Source organism: Trichomycterus rosablanca, chromosome 22 (assembly GCF_030014385.1).
Source record: "Trichomycterus rosablanca isolate fTriRos1 chromosome 22, fTriRos1.hap1, whole genome shotgun sequence".
Classification (NCBI taxonomy): domain Eukaryota; kingdom Metazoa; phylum Chordata; class Actinopteri; order Siluriformes; family Trichomycteridae; genus Trichomycterus; species Trichomycterus rosablanca.
The window spans coordinates 21,537,866-21,557,556 of NC_086009.1; the positions used below are offsets into that span (position 1 = coordinate 21,537,866).

General features: G+C 37.3%; 1 protein-coding gene and 1 long non-coding RNA gene across 2 annotated transcripts; one reads left to right on the plus strand and one right to left on the minus strand.

The window, feature by feature from the left end:
- Positions 1 to 5,149: 5,149 nt before the first annotated feature.
- LOC134336037 (uncharacterized) lies at positions 5,150 to 13,369 on the minus strand. Its single transcript, XM_063018708.1, has 7 exons — positions 13,233 to 13,369; positions 11,828 to 12,175; positions 9,423 to 9,665; positions 8,228 to 8,287; positions 7,816 to 7,920; positions 7,510 to 7,584; positions 5,150 to 6,106 (listed from the first exon to the last, which is right to left on the minus strand). Exons 1-7 carry the CDS (start codon positions 13,279 to 13,281, stop codon positions 5,916 to 5,918), a joined length of 1,071 nt encoding a protein of 356 aa, XP_062874778.1. The 5' UTR covers positions 13,282 to 13,369; the 3' UTR covers positions 5,150 to 5,915.
- A 3,040-nt stretch (positions 13,370 to 16,409) lies between these two features.
- Positions 16,410 to 17,367, plus strand: LOC134336349 (uncharacterized). Its single transcript, XR_010015720.1, has 4 exons — positions 16,410 to 16,526; positions 16,716 to 16,822; positions 16,903 to 17,041; positions 17,253 to 17,367. It is a non-coding gene; the product is annotated as an uncharacterized LOC134336349 (long non-coding RNA).
- The last annotated feature ends 2,324 nt before the right edge of the window (positions 17,368 to 19,691 follow it).

Genomic DNA, 19,691 nt, shown 5'->3' on the forward strand with positions numbered 1-19,691 from the left:
TTTTTAGTGGTGTTGTGTTTCCCTCTAGTGGCAACAATACAGACGTGCAGTCAAAATGAGGTAGTTCAAGAGATTCATTAGGAAAGTGATTCAACTGATCCATCAGTTATTCAAATGTGTATAAACTTTGGGGGAATATAAATATTGTTTTTCTCTTTACTTAAATAGATTCTTTATTATTTTTTTCTTTATTAAGGACCTGGATCTGGATCTGCCGTCAGTCGTTAGCCACTAAGTCCAGAGGTCCCTGACACCCCACCTTGAGAACCACTGATATAAATAACGGGTATGACTGTTCATGTAAATATTGATTTGTTTTACACTACTGGACGTCCTTTAGTTTGTAGACGGTAGTTATTAGCTGCTGTATTTATTGTAGTCACAGTTGGGAAAGCCGACAAAACCCATTATGGTTTAATACTCAATCGCCCCACCTGGTGGTAAAAATACGAAACAACACCAATAAAATCCTCAGCACGTCAGTAAGAGTAAAAGCGCATTTTTAGGTCAACATTTCAGTACATGAAAAAGTATCTCGAGTAAAAAAAAAACATAGACACCCCAGGTCAAGTTCCATGTTTTTCAAGTGTTTCAAAGAATTACCACTTCCTCAACGTATCATTGGTACCCAGCTTCCTACCATCGGAGACCTTCACCACACACAGCATCATCAGGGACCCCTACCACCCCAGCCACACACTGTATAACCTTCTGCCATCTGGGAAAAGATACAGGAGCATCCGTGCCAGGACCAGTCGACTCAAAAATAGTTTTTTCCCACTTTAATTAATGTACTGAACACTACACTACACCGACACCCTGGACTACACACTGGACCTATCATTTATCATTTATCATTTGCATTGCATTACACACTGGACTGTTATAATTATTTATCATTTGCACCTGAACTTTACACAACTCTCATACATATGTATAGTTATAGTTATTTTTCACCATCTTTATATAGTTATAGTTACAGCTGTATAGTTATTATTTACACATCTTTTACTATTATTACTGTTATTATTATAATGTATATCTAACTAATCTTTATTATTATTATTGCTGTTATTATTATAATACATACCCATTTTTATTCATATGCTTATTGTTATTATTGCTATTATGTATATAGTACTATGCACATAGATATAATTCCATATATGTAAATAGCTATAGTTATAACTTTATATTCATATTAATCATAGACATATGTCCATTCATCCGTCCGTCCGTCCGTCCGTCCGTCCATCCATCCCTATCTATCTATCTATCTATCTATCTATCTATCTATCTATCTATCTATCTATCTATCTATCTATCTATCTATCTATCTATCTATCTATCTATCTATCTATCTATCTATCTATCTATCTATCTATCTATCTATCTATCTATCTACTCCTCTACAGGAAGACCAAACTTTTACATTAGACTTTATATCATATTAGTTATATTTATGTGTCAGAATGAAATCTTGTGAATACAGCTGGTCTTTTATATTGGTGAAAAATGTTGTTGGATCTGGTATTATAAGCATCTTTTGTCTTTTTTAAGTGCACTATCGAGTAAATTTATTGTTGAGACAAAAAGTTGAAATCATTGACGGTACGATGTAAGGATCGGACACTGGGGGGCGCTGTTTCTTCACTGGACGGAAACTGTATAACACGTGATGGGATGAAAAGTGCTCAGTTTGAGGCGTGATGCAGGATCGACACTTTTATACACGATTATGTTTTTACTCCATAAATGTTTTGTTATTGTTACTCAACCATGAACTACATTACAAAAGCACAGGAACACCTGAGAGGTGTAACTTTACTGAGAGGAAACACCGTTTTAAAGACACCCTAAAGAAACGCACATGGACGAGTGCTAACTGCTAAAAGAGACCTTAAAGAAGCACTATTATTATTATTATTATTATTATTATTATTATTATTATTATTACCAGACAATAATATAATAAAGCTTCGTATTTATAAGGGCACAGGAAAGTCACCACTAATGAAGCATTAGGAGGAAATGCTAAAGAGTAAACTGACATTATAGATCTTCCACCAGCACCAAACTGATCAAATCAACTGCAGCTTTTGTTAAATAATCAGAAAAACCACAATAACAAAAAACAGCAGCAGAATCGATTGAAACTCTAAAGCCGCCCCAAAGTAAATCACGTCCCGTTCCAATGTAATGAGAACAATTTAACAAACAGTTCTAAACGACAAGCCGCAGCACCAGCCGTTCAGTTTGTAGGTTTTACATGTTCTCTGCATTTGCAGTTCCAGTAATTTTTACGCCATTGGTGTAAAAAAAAAAAGTCGGTTACGGGTGTCTGAGGGTGATGAGGCCTGTGGTCAAGCTGCTGATCGAAGTGCCAAAGAAATACAGAGGAAGTAACAAAACACTGAAAGCCACCAACAACTGCAAAAACACAAAATCTGTGAAAGGACGTGATCACACAAAAAAGAGTAAATGCTGAATTAGTGATAGGAAGAGGTGTCCACATACTGTACACAGGTCATTATTATTCATATTATAATACATCATAAATGCCTAATCATTTAAACATTTTGATGAAAAAGCTGATAAATTCATTTTAAGTTCACGTAGTGTTCAAATCGTAGTTACCTCACGATGCTTTGAATACGGACACGTTAAAGTGTTTCTTATCAGAACTCGGTCGTGTTGCATGTTGTGATGAGTAACAGAGTTTAATAATGCAGTGCAGGCTGATAAACAATCTTTTTTTAGGTATGAGAGTGCATCACCTCATTTCCTATAATATCACATAAGGGGGTTATTTTTTCCACCCCACCTCAGGAAACTGCACACTTAAGAACAAAGTATAAAACCGAAACCCCTGGCTGATAAGAATCAGTGCTGGTGAATTAAAAATACTTTGGACATTCAAATCGTTTGAACCACAAACGTTTACGTTTACATCTGGATCAAAATAATCTCTGGTTACTCAGGTTCAGCTTGAATGTGGGGCATTTTGACAATCACTGACTGTTTTCATGTAATAAATTGGAAGAACTTTTAATGTTGATGTTTTAATGCTCTTGAAACATTAGATGAATTAGATGAAAGATGAATGTGGAATAATTGAGCCTTTATTGATAATGTAAAGACATTTGCAGCAAAACAGCAATGTACAAAAAGATAAATGTATAATACACAATGAAAGTGTGGAAAATAAGACATAAATGACAGAATCAAATATACATACATATTTCTCACACTCCCATAAATCTCATTTCACCCATTTAGAAAAGTTGGGACATCTTGTAAAATGCAATAAGCAATAATAATCTGTGATATTTAAATTCTTTAGAAACTTTATTTTATTGACAACAGTGCACAGAAATCAATATAAATGTATTTTGAAAATTTACAAATTTAAAAAATAGAATTTGATGCCTGCAACACTGAAAAAGTTGGAATGGGGGCAAAATAAAAGTAAAGATTTATAAAATATTCAAGTTACAGGATTTAAGTTACAACATCCCACAATAAGCGGTACGTACAATCAACGATGGCTCGTGATTCACTACCGTGTTCCAGTTTTTAAGTTTTGAACCATAATGAGTGGCAAACTAAGATCTTTCACTATCTACAGTACATAATGTTATGAAAACATTCAGGCTATGTAGAGAAATGCCGGCCCACGTAACGTAAGGCAAGGCTGGAAACCACTGTAGAACGTGCCTGAACTTTCAGCCCTCAGACGGCATCACATGCTACTGTGGCTACATGGGTTCTGAGTACTTCAGAAAACCGTTGTCATCGAAAAATGCAAGCTGAAACTCTATTGCTCGAAGAGAACGCCGTACATTAATTCTTTGAGAAATGAAGTGATTTTAAGCGGCGAGCACGGACCGTCGAGCAGCTGAAGTCTCGTATCGAGCAAGAACTTCCTCTCACAAAACTGCAACCGTCAGTGTCCACAGATCCACACACATTAATGGGAACGCTGATGGAACACGGGGGGTGAACACGCCCCCGTCCCGACTTTTTTTTACGAGTTTGTTACAGGGATCAAATTCTTAATTCGTTTACATCTCCAAATAACTAAATAAACCAAATCACAGACCCTATAAGACCAGGTGGTTTTACCCAGCAGGCAGTCACACTGAGAACCACTAACACAGAGGAACTTATTTTAGGCTCGTGACAGCTGAAGAAATGTGAGGTGGAAAATTGAGGCAATGCAGACTTCTGCTTTTTCTTTCTGAAGTAAACGAGGCTTAAAGTAGCAGTGTGGGGGATAACAAAGTCACAACTGGAACTTTAAAAACTCAAACTGTAATCCTTCATTTATCTTAATTATTATAACCAATATAATCAATATAATTGTTCCTTTTAACCACAATAACTGACTGTGCATTAAGCTACAACTGCCACGTTGCCTCTGTAGGGGTGTTGAGCAATGACACTGAGGCATCATGACGTGCTCAGCCGAGTCCTCCTCCATCACTTACTGGAAACGAGGACTTTTGACACTTGTTCAAGTGAAGAAATATGTGAAATGAACTGTTGTTGTGAATTTGACAGATCATAAATAAAATTAAAGACTCAACCGTGCTGTGATCTCGAGCTCTGCTATCGGGGCGCCTAGACGGTCACACAGTTGGCTGTGTGTCTGTAGGGGGAGGGAGGGTAGCTGAAACAGGGTTCTTTGTTACTGGGGCAATTACAACCTCCTCTGACCGGTCGAGGCTCTGCACAGGGGGCGGCTGATCACGGATGGCTGGTGAAAAGAAGCGATCGGCGGCTACACGGGTGTCGGAGGGGGTGCATGACAGCCACAGGCCTCCTTTATCTGGATGGGCGGCGGCAGCAACAAGAGAGAGAGAGAGATAAGATCCAGTTAGGCACGACTGGACTGGGTGAAAAATGGGGAAAACACTTATATGAATAATGACCGATGAGATGTATTAAATTAGTTTAGCTTGATCTACAGTATTTACACAAGTCATGTCTTTTTACTTTATACTTTTATTTTAGTTATATATTAAAGTTAAGTTATATATTAAAAATAAAGTTCAGCTGGAAAAAAATCTATTTAAACCACAAATTAGTAACCAGAATTTAGTTTCCAAGCTTTTGTCAGCAATTACAGCACTAAGACGTCTTCAAACAAGTTTTAGGAAGCGTTTATTAAAAGTTAGGAGGTTTTGTAATTCAAAAAAATTGCACAAATCAGCACAAGAGCCAGAGAAAGAGGAAGCTGTGTGTACTGCAGATGTGTTCGTATGTCTGGCAGACACAGACGAGAGACTGTGGATAAACGTGTGGTTGTGAACGTTGCTTACACGCTTATTCTTCACCGCAATGGTTTAACGTTTGTGCAACGCTTAAACCTTCATGTTTTAATTTCGTATTAATAGTTTTAGTATTAATGTTTTTATGTTCCTGTATCGCCGTCGCACTTCACAGACGGCTATGAAACTTGAATGCATTTAAATAGATCCGGTCGTTTTATTCTGGAAATGAATTCAAAAGGGGACGTGAGAGGAATCATTTGTGGCTTTGTGCTTTAGTTCATTCCAATCAGCCGTGTGTGTGTGTGTGTGTGTGTGTGTGTGGTAGAGCGTGTAATGCAGCATGCTGTACCACTATTTATCAGAGCGCATAATCCTGATCAGGGTCGCTGTGGGAACAGTGCTTATCTCAGAAACACTGGGTGAAAGGTGTAATACACGTTAGTCATTGCATTGCGTTATTTTCAAGCACTCACCCATCCACTCACAGTTACACCCAGGGTCATTTTTGAGTAGCCAATCCACTTACTGGTATTATTAAGAAGTAATGGTTATGATATCGCAGTAATGAATGTCGCCAGTACCAAATTTTACCACAACAGTCATTTTTTTAAAGTTTAGCGCCTGGTGTAGATGCCAACCTCATCGGCCCTGTCGGACCTGCGAGTACACACAGTCGTCCTCCTGAGCTTTGATCTTCTTTTGCTTGTTTTTGGCAGCGTTATTGAACACCAGCTCTCCGTACTGCACATCGTCCTCCATCTGCTTCGGCTTCTTCTTGTTGTCACGAGTGGCGACCGTGGCGTATTCCACACCGTCCTCCTGAGCTTGAGCTGCACAACACACAACGACATCATGAGCTCCACAAATGAGGAGGGTCAGAACACCACAACAATACAGGAACACTCATGGAATGAAGTGTACAGTTTACTGTTTGTTTGTTTATTAGGATTTTAACGTCATGTTTTACACTTTTGGTTACATTCATGACAGGAACGTTAGTTACTCATTACACACAAGATTCATCAGATCACAAGGTTATATCAAACACAGTCATGGACAATTCAGTGTCTCCAATTCACCTCACTTGCACGTCTTTGGACTGTGGGAGGAAACTGGAACACCCGGAGGAAACCCACGCAGACACGGGGAGAACATGCAAACTCCACACAGAAAGGACCCGGATCTTCTTGCTGTGAGGAGACTACCCACCAAGCCACCGAGCCACCCATATAGTTTACTCTTAATTAGACATTATTTTATTTATGGGGATAAGCTATAAAGCTTCTACATGTATAAGTTTATTTCTTTACTCTAAACCAACGTTTATAAGAAGTGATGTGTGAAATACACTTACAGCAGCACCGACACCCTGCCACGAAGCAGCTCGCTGCGTTTCATTATGCAAACTGTGTGAAATGGTACAGAAGCGCTGGCTATAAACTTTCCGCTTCAGTGTTTAATAAACCATAAGAAAGAAGGTGATGTGAGAATGTTGAAATGTTTCTGAATAAATAAATGTAAGAACGTCACTTTACAGATACAGCAAACAGTGGTGTCGTAATGCTACCTAATGGTACGACGCAGTATTAGCTAAATGAGCTAGAAAGTTTAGCAATTGTAGAAAAACCACTAAGCTAACGGACTTCAAGTCTGACAGAGGACGACGTCACAGCAGGTCTTTTACTGTGGGAAATCTGTAAAGATGTCGGGTACTGGTGTATAACTGGACAGGAGAGAGTCCAAAACAAAAGAGATGTCCAATTTTCTTTGGTTTAATGTGAGCTACTATTAGCTTAACAAAAACAAATGACTCAAATATTCCCAAGCTAGAGAAAATGTTGTCAATTATGTGAAATATAAAGCAATATAACCCATATAAAGTAACCTTGCTCGCTTGCTAATTAGAAGATGGTGCTGTTTTAAGTTTCATGTCAGCTAACGCTAATTACCAAAACATTTGTGGTTCCTTGTCCAAGGCTGACAAAACTATTACCAAGCTGTACAATAAGAAATGCACAATAATGACTAAAGTGACAACAGCTCCCCCCTGTGGAGAAACTTTCACCTGCTAAATGTGAGTTATTATGTGAGTGAGTGAATTACAAACCAGCTCCATGATGCTGCACACATAATAATCACAGATCGAGAGTGAAAGGACACTAAAGCGAACAGGACGGCTGGTTTAGTTGCTTTAACTGAACGTGGATGATAAATAATAATATAACGTTCTTACATGCGCTGTTTGTTGATGGTGAGGAATTATGGGAGACCCGAGCGTAAACAAGCTCGCCACCTTCCTGAGAGGAATCTGTCAACCACACGTACAAATAAATAAATAATAACAATAATAATGTATATTATTATGAAATGAAATATATTAATAATGAATGAATGTGTAATTATCAACATGCACAATTACGTTTTTATATAAACTAAAAATGACATTGTTGAGCTGATTATGAGGTCATTTAACAATTATATGCATCCAACTTTGCAGATCAGAATCATTAAATAAGTGAAAGCATGTGGAGGTTCTGACCTTTCTTCTTGGCAGCTTGTCTCTTCTTGTACATGTAGAAAGCTGCGATGAAGAACAGCATGAGGAGCAGCATGATCACGCTCATGATAATCAGGCTGGCTGTTGCTACAAAAACAGTGTAAAACATTAATATCTGGTACTACTGAGACAGGATGCATTTTAGATGTAAAAAATCTGATTCTTACAATAACAACAACGATAATGCCAGTGATAAAGGATTTTTCAATTAGAATTCACAACAGTTTATCCAGATCAATATTTGGGCTCATTTTGCATCCAGTTTGAACATTTCTAACTTTGTGCATTCTGGTCTGTATAAACTTACATGGTAAAAAAGAGCTTGTGGATGTGTCTGATGCTTTTAAGGTGCAAGTCTGATTGTGAGTCCCATTGTTGCTTATGTTAGTCGTACCATTGTTTCCCGAGGTCTGGCTTGCAGTGGTGGTCGTCGTCGGGGTGGTGGTGGTAGTACCTGCAAGTGCACATTAATGGAGCATCACTAGTACACTTCTCTGAGGGCATGGATCTTACACTTTCTACACTTGCCATAGTGACAGATCAAACTAAACATAGAAGCTCTGATAGGGCAACACGGCGTCATATCAGAACTATAAACGTGCCGATCCTGCGTTACTTTACACAGCAGGTTACAGCGACCTATTAATCTGCAATTAAAGTTTACACATTTTATTTAAAAGATTGTGACCCTGCAGCCCTCGATGCTAAAACTGAGCAGTAACTGTTATCAGAATAACTGATATAACAGATTATTTAGAATAGAACGCCTTTATTTATCATATATACATACGTATAGTATCACAGCTTGTTTGGAAGTTGGGGTCAGAGTGCAGGGTGCAGGGGGTTAAAGGGCCTTGCTCAAGGGTCCAACAGTTCAGTTAATAGTCCAAAGCTCTACCCACTAGACTACCACTGTCCCTACAAACTAGACCCCACATTAATAGATTTAACACAATATGGTTAGTAAATCTGCCACTGCAGATCCTACATACAGTTTTTTATTTTAAAAAGGAAAAAATCATCATCTATAGGTCATGATCCCAACATCCCGCCTTATATTAACCCTACAAATCTCAATAGGGTTGCCAGATAATTAGGTACATCTACAGCATTAATTGCTTAATTGGCACAGTGGATAGCACAGTTGGCTCACGGAAAGAAAGGCCTGGGTTTGATTACCCAGCCACACGGCCAAGGGTCTTTCCAAGTGGAGTTTGCATGTTCTCCTTGTGTCTGTGTGAGTTTCCTCCGGAGCGCCACGACTCCAAAGACCTGCAGCCAGGCCAACTGAAGCTACTAAAAATTGCTGACCAGAAACAGACGATCTGTTCAGGGTGTTTTTTCTGCTTTTTGCCCAATGAATCAGACCCACTGCAACCCTGACCAGGATAAAGCGGTGGTAAAACAGACAATGATTGATTGCATGAATGCTTAAGATGGTTGCAGACTAGCTCTACACGGGTGGCCACGTCCTGCAGCTGGCAGGTTTAACTGGTCACTGTCTTGTTATTGTTCTGGGATGGTGAAATTAATGACGTTATCGCTGTTGTTACTGTTTTTAAATTCAGACGTATAAAAACAAGACTTACCGGGACACGGATGTAGATCAAAGGTTCTGGTTTCAGTGCTGACGTGATTCTTTACATGGCAGGTGACGCTTCCAGTAAAGTTTTTATCCACCCAGAGGGTTTGGTTCTCTTTGTCCAGTACATGTGGAACTGATGATTTAACATTCCACCAGTACTGAAGCTCGTCTCCCTCAGCAGTACAGAACACTTTCCTTTGTGGAATGGATAAGCAGTTTTCTGTCACCGTCACTGAGGACACCGGAGCTGCAGATGATAGAAAATAACAGAATATTAATGAATCATCTACATGATTACAGACACAATCTAAATATTTGTTTACTTTATGAGACCAGAACAATGGTCCTTTAGCACAGGAGTCTGTCATGTTTGTGTTAGAATGCAGGACTCCTGGGGTGTGTCTATACTGTGACTGATAGCAGGGATGTGAACACAACAGTGAGTTCAGCCTGGACTTTTTAAGACGTCTGATGCTCTTGTTTTTATCAAATCTTTCCACCTTATTTCCTTTTTTTTTTGTTCTATTACATTTTACACATTTTCTACACATTCATCGTGTCAATCTGTCTTCCGCTGCTGGTGGATCCCTGATTGCAGGTGAGGTGGGTATATTCCCACATGCAGCCCTTAGCGGAACCCTTTTCCACCCATGCACTCTACACAGGCGCTTCTATCTGCTAATCAGGGTCCTTACACAGCGTTTCAAGACCTTGCCCACATAGCCCGGTCATCCTGCCCTGCAGGCACTGCCAATTATGCCCACTAGATGGCACCCAGCCCACCAGTGGCAATGCCAAGTTTCGAACCGAGGAGTTCAGAATCTCGGTGCTGATGAGCTAGCAGAATATCACGCTGCGCCACCTTATTTCTAATAATTAAAACAATAAAATATTGAGCCGTGCATCTAAAAACTAAATCTGCCAACTGATCATGAGAACATGTTTCTGTTAACAGTGCTACAGAAGCGACTGCTAATTATTACAGATAAGATTACAAGTTTACATTTATTTATACAGGACGCGTCTCTTACTGCAGTCCTGGAATTTCTATCAACTCCCAAATGTTCATTTTGTATAAGCAACAGACTTGTTACTGTTAATTTGGTGATGTGGAAGTTTTATAATGTCGATTAAATTCGTGGCATGAACTTCTAATTCCTCATTAGTCACCATGACCGACCACAGCTAGTGACTTCTCTGTGTCCGAATAAATAGGGCTAGTCTGACTGCACCTTAGTCTAAGCTACATGAATAACAATCCAGAAAAGAAGAATTAGCAGAAGAGGAAGAGGACGGCCAGCAAAAAGATGGATGAATACATTCAGAGAAGCAATTAACAAACCATTAACAGCTCTTATTAATGTAACTGGTACTAATAGTTCTTCAAAAACTCATTGTTAATCATTGTTATTGTTGGTATTTCTATTATGAATTAATGTGGGTGGCAGCAGTGGTGTGTTATTAAACACACAATTACATTCAGTCACAGATAAAGAACAGTTACAGAATTCACTGAGATTCCAGGACGGACATGAAAGTAGCTTATAAGTGTATGTAAACTTTTGACCATAACTGTTAAAATACTTTTACATTTAAATAATAATCTCTTATCTTATTTTCTTTTGTTTTTTTCTTCATATCCTCTGTTATCAATGTAGCACCTTCACCTACCCTCCATGTCACAGCTGGAAATTATATGTTTAACTGTGCGAAGGTCCTGGGTTACTTTAAATTATTTGATGGGTTTGTAAGTTTATTATCTGATAATTAATGCTAAATTAAAAACTCGATATACTCACTACACTACCTATGCTATGCTATGCACTCCACATTAATTATTTAAACACTACTGATATATTAAATATATATTATTACATAATATATACAAATACAATAGAAATCACAAACACATGAATTTATATTGACATAAATATATTGTGACAAAGAATACCAAACACACAAATAAAATAAATTGAGCCCCTTTTTCCTGTTTTCCCGCTCTTTCTTGTTTTCCCGCTCTCCCCTGTTTACCTCAGCCGATGCCACGCCCCCTTACACGTTCAGAGGGGGGAAAAAACCAAAGCCAACGAGTCATTTTGAAATAAAAGAATCGACTCAGTAAAACACCGAATCATTTGAAATACATTAAGAATTAAATAAATTAGAACTGTCATTAACACAAACAAAACATTAAAGAACAAACATTTTCCAGGGGGCTACACCAATATTTCTGTTATACTTACAGACTGTGAGAGTTTTAGATTTAATATGTAATTTCATGTATAGCAGTTTTTCTTTACATGAATCTGATCTGGTGTTAAACTGCATGTTAAAGTGTTTATTTAGAATAAAATAAAGAAAAAAATGTTTGTAGGTGTTTGGTGTGATTAGAGTTTGTAATTATTTTACCTTCGATGTTCAGATGAAGAAAAGTTTCTCTGATCGACCCGCTATCATCAGTGATTTCTAATCTGTATGTTGCTGAGTCACTTTTCTCTGTATGATTTATTATTATTGTATAATTATTAATAATAAACTGCCACCCTGGTACATTTACAGTTGAATTCTTTTTGTATATATTATAAGTTAATATTGTTTGATCAGATGGCTTGTTGATCTTCTTTAGTGTAAACCCAGGATTCCTGGGCAGTTTCTGAGGAGGATCCAGGTAAAGTCGTCGTCCAAGAGCAGCATAACATGAAACATTCTGATTATTGGGGGAGAATGTACAGACAGCAGGATCCTGGTACAGAGAACCTACAGAGAAAGAAAATCAGGAACATTCTGTCATTAACCGACTAAAAATAAATGAGAAAATCTCAGAGCTTCTGCACCAGAACAAACATAAACTCCACATTCAGAAATTACAGAGAAATAGCAACAAAAAAACCCTGTAAAATAATTTACATTTTAATTTTTAAAGAATTTTTTAAGTCCAGAGAATAGCTTAATAAACAAAAAGCTAAAAGAAAAGAAAGGCTTTTTTTATTTAAATATATTTACCATAAATTAATGTTAATTATCTTGAATTAAAGGATGTAAACCTTATCAATCAGTTCTACTGTCACAATAAAATGAAATATAAAATGAATTTAAAGAAAAATTTGGACATTTAAAAGCCAACATGCAGTCTGTGGTTAAACCAACCAAAATAAAACTGCAAAAAAACCTCAAACATCACAGCCAAAAACAAAAATAATTAGAAAAACAATCCAAAAAAGTGATTGTGCATAATTTAATAACTAAAAACCAGCTTTAAATACAAAACTAGAGCCCAAAAACAATAATAAACTGAGCGACATTGTCACTTTTAGAAATAAAAGCAACTATTAAATAATACAGTACTTAAAACCATAAACCAAACCTGAAAATCACAGAACAACCAGAATTTAACCCCTGAGACCAGAAACATTTTAAATGAATAAAATAAAATAACAGGCCAAAATAAAACCTAAAGACCAACTTCAGTTATATTCTGCTTATTAATCGTATCTTCAGTTATAAAAACTAATTTAAGGTCTTAATTATGGGCTCTGTAGTGTCCAGGTTTATTGATGGTGTCCTCCTGTGAACCATCCTACTAAAACACTAAAGGGAATTGTGTGAAATATATTTAAAAAATTTAATATTTAAATTATAATTTAATATTCAGCCCTTAATAAATAACAGAAACTGCAGCCGGATGATAGTGTGCAGAACATCTGATCCATCTAATTATTCCAGAGATGCTAAAATAAAGTAAAAGGTCAGAAAAGCTTCATTGTACCACTTTCCTTTCAGCAAACATTAAATGAACCTCACAAAGGAAACTCACCCACAACAGCTCCTGTAATCAAGAACAGGATCCCAAACATCAGCAGCATCCTGAGTTCATCCAGATTCCAGATTCCAGTCTTAATTCAGCGTGGTGTAGGTGAGCCCAGTGCGGCTGAAGATCGGTACAGTCGGTCCCAGTGCTGGTGGGAAACGGCCAGCAGGATAAAACTAAAGCACTTTTATGTGAATAATCATTTGTCAAGAGAAAAGAGGAAGTCTTTGCACTGGCTCACTTCCTGTTATTGAAAAAAAATGGACAGAACTACTTCTTTTCTCCTTCTGCACTTTTATCTTTAATGATCATGAGATTCATAGAAATATTTATTTTCTCACTTCTGTGTGCTGTTAAAACTCTGTTAGTTTTGGTCTCTGCTGACCTCAAGCAACAGAATCAAGTTTTTTACATTATTTTACTGTAATTCTTTATCTTTAGTCGTCACAGTGGATCTGATCCTCATACCAGACTCACAGTTATTACCCTGGATGCCCCTCCTGATGCAACCTTCTTATTTCTATCCAGGCTTGGGACCTGCGCTGAGAGTGCTCTGACCAGTGCACCTTCTAATAGCTGGGCTGTTTCTGGCCATCCCAGCCAATCCTGTCCACACAGACGCCCAACCGGCTGATAACACAGCTCAGATTCGAACCCCGGATCCCCAGATCTCGGTTAGCGTACTTTACCACTGCACCACCTGTATTGCTCTCCTCATATTGTAGCAGACAGATATATACAATAATACCACAATTATACACTGTCAGATTCTAAAGCATCAAGAAATTATAATCATATAATCATATAATCATATAACTCCTAAATGTCCTTGATAAAATTCAGTATCATACCAAGAAAGATTCTGAAGCAGAGCTGCAGTGTTACGCCATGTTACCACATTAAATATAAAGTGAAGTAGACACAGGACTGTAGGAATAAGTAAATGAATGTCGTAGCCTAGTGGTTAGGGTACTGGAAGAGTAATCAAAAGGTCGCTGGTTCAAGCCCCACCACTGCTAGGTTACTGCTGTTGGGCCCTTAACCCTCAATTGCTCAGACTGTATACTGTAACTGTACTGTAAGTCGCTTTGGATAAAGGCGTCTGTTAAATGCTGAAAATGTAAATGTAGTAATAAGTGCATGAATTTGACACTGTGGTGGAATTCCAAATGTTACTCAACAACAAAAGGAAAAATCAGAAGTAGAAGAAATAAATCTAACCAGCAGCATTTATTCAGCAGTCGTCTTCAGATCACTTAATTCTGTATCTGTGAGACGTCCATGACCCTCACTGATGCTCCTGGGGCTGAACGTCGTGTTTCTAAACACTGTAGACAGACTCTGCTGAAAAGTGAAGTTTAATGAAATGGATGTGATGGGGCTGACCAGGTACTTTTTGCCCTGAAAACCCGAAAAGCAGGAAGTGAGACCTTATGATCTTGTGGTTTTTCTATTTTAAATTACGTAATGCTTTTAAATTAATTTAATTATAAATATAGATATTGATATTAATAATACGAGCAAATTGATATTATTATAATAATAAATAATATAATAATAATTATGATGCTGCTGATGTTGCTATTAATAACTGCCACATTATTATTGTTTTTTATTTTATTATTCTTATTATGGCATCAACAATGACAATAACAGTAAAATATTACTACTGATAATAATTATGATAATAATATAATAATAATGTGGCTGTTACAGAATATAGAACACCTTTATTTATCATATATACACATACAGATGTTCAGTACAACTTAATTCTTTCTTTGCATATCACAGCTTGTTTGAAACCTGGGGTCAGAGCGCAGGGGCCTTAAGGGCCTCGCTCAAGGGCCCAACAGTGGCTGCATGGCAGAGCTGGGATTTAAACTCTCGAATAATAACACATCAGGGTTTTTTTTTTGGTCTGTTGGTCCTGGATTTTGTAAAGTTGCTTTGAGACGATGTTCATTGTAAAAATCACTATATACAAACATTTACTTGACTTGACATACATACATGATGGACTCTGACACACACACAACTTAAATACATACAACTACTGTGTTGTGCTACTATGACTGTATTACTGGCATCTTTGCACAAGTTTTAAGTGCATTTTTGCACCTTCCTCTCTTATCTCTGCTGCTATAAAAAACTCTACGCTGCTAACTGCATATCAGAATGTGTTTTTAACCTCACGTACCATTTACTCAGGACCATGTACTGACCAACACTTGTCTCTAGTCTCGTCTCCCTTAATTACTCTTTAGATTAGAAATGTCTTTTGTATTTATTGTACTGTTGTTTATCTGCACTGTGTACTGTATTGTCTTGTACTTTTTGTTCTATGGTGCACCCTGGTCCTGGTCCTGGTCCTGGAGGAACGTTGTTTTCTTTCAATATGTACCTGTATAGAGCTGAAATGAAAATATAGCATCTCTTGACCTTGAATACAGATAAAAGTTTAGAAAAACAAACTACAGTGTCTTTGATTGTAAGCACCAGAAATAAAATATAAATTACACACATCTCTCCAAATAAATGTGGAACCCTGATTATCACTATTCCAGTTTACTCCAAATCTTTACTGCATTAATATCCAGCAGTTTTCTCACCACCTCTATTTAACTGATTCCTGTAACGGACTAGTGCGCCGCCTACCGGCCACATCAGCCAATCGCGTCTGTGCAGATGATCTCTGGTTCTCAGCTGTAGCGCGCTAGCATACTTTACTGTCCTTATTCACATCAAATACTAAATATATTTAATATAAAACTTCAATATTAACTTTATTACTAATCAAAAAATCAGTATTCACAAAGTAATATTTTACCTCACACAAAATGTAAACTAGTACAAGAGTACAAGTTGGTGTTTTGGTTAAACAGCTAGCTAACATTAGCTGAGTTTGCTAACATACTTACGCGTTGGTTGAATGTCCATTAGCACAAAAAATGGCACAAGATTTAGTATATTAGCAATTTACTTCTACTCAAGTGAACATTAGAGGATTTCCATCCAGCCAGGAGCTTCACATATCCATCAAACAATAACGTTTGTCCAGCAAGAACTTTGTTAGCAGCTTAGAGCTTGTAGGATAAAGATTGTTTTGAGAGAGAAGCTACAGAATTCATCCAGAAACATCATTTCTGTACTGAGTTTTATTTAAAACAGAACTGAACGTTACAGAAGCGTTATCACATGATGTATTAATGAATGAAGATCAGCAGAAGCAGAAGGATGCAGGAATACATGAACATGATTAAACATCTCCAACAGTAAACACTGAACAGTGAAGCTGAGGTATAAATCTAGAGGACGTTACTGCAGGACAGAGGGACAAAACTGAGTTAAACTGGTTACAGATGATTAATAATAACACGCTTTCTCAAAAAGTGCTTTTACAGTTTAAATAATAAAAAACTAAATTATTTATAATGAATTTTCATGAGTTTAGAAGTTTGTGATCTTCATATTGGTGCATCTTTGCAGGTCTTCCAGGCTGGATAAGAGAGAAAGTATGATGGATGATCTTCTCTTCCTGATGCTACAATACAAACCTAAACCGAGTCTTTACTAACTATATTACATGACCAAAAGTATGTGGACACCCCTTCTGATTCTATTTCAGCCACAGCAATCGCATGAATCTCACTCCGTTGTTCTCTGTTTCTTGTAGATTCTGGTATAGATATAAAAAGCTCCAACTAACAATGAGAGCAGGACGATGATCTGAAAAATCCACACCGTCACAAACACCAAAAACGCTGCTGAAAAAAAGAGAGAGATGCTCTGTTTAAAAATCCTCTATATACCAGGTTAGCTTTGCATCGTTTCAACTTTTACACTGTAGCTTTACACTGTAATTTAGGAGTGTACAGTGTATTATACAGGTATTACACAAATCAATCCCATAAGATTTAGCTTTATGAGCTGTAAATTGTTTTTCTTGTTTTTATTTCAATGGAGTTATCAGCAATTTCTAATTCCTAACAACTATTTGTGTCCTTCTTTCTCAAATAATTACAGAATGTTCTTTATTGGAAAGGTGATTTGAGACCTTGGTATACATGCACCTGTCCCAACTTCTTTTGAAAAGTGTTACATCTATTACATGTATAATTAGCAGATTTCCTACAACAAAATAAATGGTTAAAATTTGAAATGTCTTTTCTTTGTATTGGTTTAATTTAATCAATGTCATTATTTGCAAATCTGTTGTTTTTTATGTTTTCTGCTGATTTATCAGTTTAATTAAGAAAATCAAGAAAAATCAGGAGCTTACTGGTGTCTGTTGTGCAGTTTTGTTCTGTTGTACCTGCAGGTTTTGTTGTACCGTAGTGTACAACTGTAGGAAAACAAAATAAAACAAATAAATAATAGTACATTTAACAGGAGAAAATATTATTTGAATATTAAAAGACTATAAATCTCTGATTACGATATGATTATGAAAATTGGGAAAATACAACAAATGAAACGGACGAGGATATTTACATTCACACAATATCAGTATTAAAGATGTACACCTGGTTCTGTCCCAAATACATTCCTATACACTGTATAGTGTGCTAAATACAAATCTGAGCTCAGTTTAGGATATTGTGTGCAGATTTTGCATATTGTAACCAGAGGAGGTAAAAATGGTGGAAAGAAGGAAATTATTAAGTATAAACAATACTGATTTATGTGTCTCCAAGCTGAAGCCCATTAAATTAAATTTTAAATGACAGAAACAAGACTAACCAGGACACGGCTGTAGATTAAAGGTTCTGGTTTCAGAGCTGACGTGATTCTTTACATGGCAGGTGATGCTACCAGTAAAGTTTTTATCCACCCAGAGGGTTTGCTTCTTGTTGTCCAGTACATGTGGAACTGATGATTCTACAGTCCACCTGTACTGAAGCTCGTCTCCCTCAGCAGTACAGAACACTTTCCTTTGTGGAATAGATAAGCAGTTTTCTGTCACATTCACCCAGGACACCGGAGCTGCAGATGATAGAAAATACTGTAGCATGGAATCATAAAACATCTCAGAAGGTTTCTGTGTTCCTACTGCGTTCTGGTGTCACACTTTCAGATCCCATCATGGACGTGTTTTTTATTGTCTTTTATGATAACAAGAGTTGCAAAATTAAAAGATCCAGTTCTAACAGTCATAACATTAGCATTGTTTAGCTTTTCTCTGATTGATTTAATGTTATTTTAAATAAAATTTAAGGAAAAGGGTAAGTGTTAAGAGCTTTTAGTTCATTCATTTTTTTATCCACTTATCCAATTAATGTCTCGAGGGGGTGACTGCAGCCTATCCCAGCTTTTCAATGGGCGCAAGGCACACAGTAGCACCAGTCTATCGCAGGGCAGACACACATACACACACCCATTCACTTATAGGGCAATTCAGTGTCTCCAATTAATTATTTTGGACTGTGGGAGGAAACCGGAGCTCCTGGAGTAAACCCACACAGACACGGGGAGAACATGCAAACTCCACACAGAAAGGACCCAGATCACCCCGTCTGGGGATCGAACCCAGGACCTTCTTGCTGTGAGGCGACAGTGCTACCCACCGAGCCACCGTGCCGCCCATGGTAAAAATGTCAAGACTGAAATAATACATGTTTGTTACAAGTGTGTGTAAACTTTTAACCATGACTGTATTTGCTGAAGCTCCCCGACATTTAAATAATCTGCTTTTATTTTCTCTGTTATGTTTCTCAACTTCAGATTTTCATTTACCACTATCCATCCTTTTTTAATTCCTTTCATTGTATTTTTTTTAACTGCATGTTAAAGTGTTTATTTAGAATAAAATAAAGAATAAAATGTTTGTAGGTGTTTGGTGTGATTAGAGTTTGTAATTATTTTACCTTCGATGTTCAGATGAAGAAAAGTTTCTCTCATCGACCCGCTATCATCAGTGATGTCTAATCTGTATGTTGCTGAGTCACTTTTCTCTGTATGATTTATTATTATTGTATAATTATTAATAATAAACTGCCATCCTGGTACATTTACAGTTGAATTCTTTGAGCTTGTTTTATAATCTAATATTATTTGATCAGATGGCTTGTTGATCTTCTTTAGTATAAACAGAGAATTCCTGTACAGGTTCTGAGGAGGATTCAGGTGAAGTCGTCGTCCAAGAGCAGCATAACATGAAACTCTCTGATTATCGAGGGTAAATGTACAGACAGCAGGATCCTGGTACAGAGAACCTACAGAGAAAGAAAATCAGGAACATTCTGTCATTAACCAACATCCTGAACCTTCTGCAGATTTTCTTCCAGTAATGGCGGCGCAGATGGCGACACTGGTTAGGAGCTCCGCAGTGCTTTGTTTGTTTTTGTTTGTTTGTTATGGCACGTGTGATCCAAACACAAATACAGCTCAGAAGATCTGCTGAACATCAGGCAGCTCATGCCGCCAGGTACATTTCCTATTGTCGCAGCAGCGCGGACTTCGCAC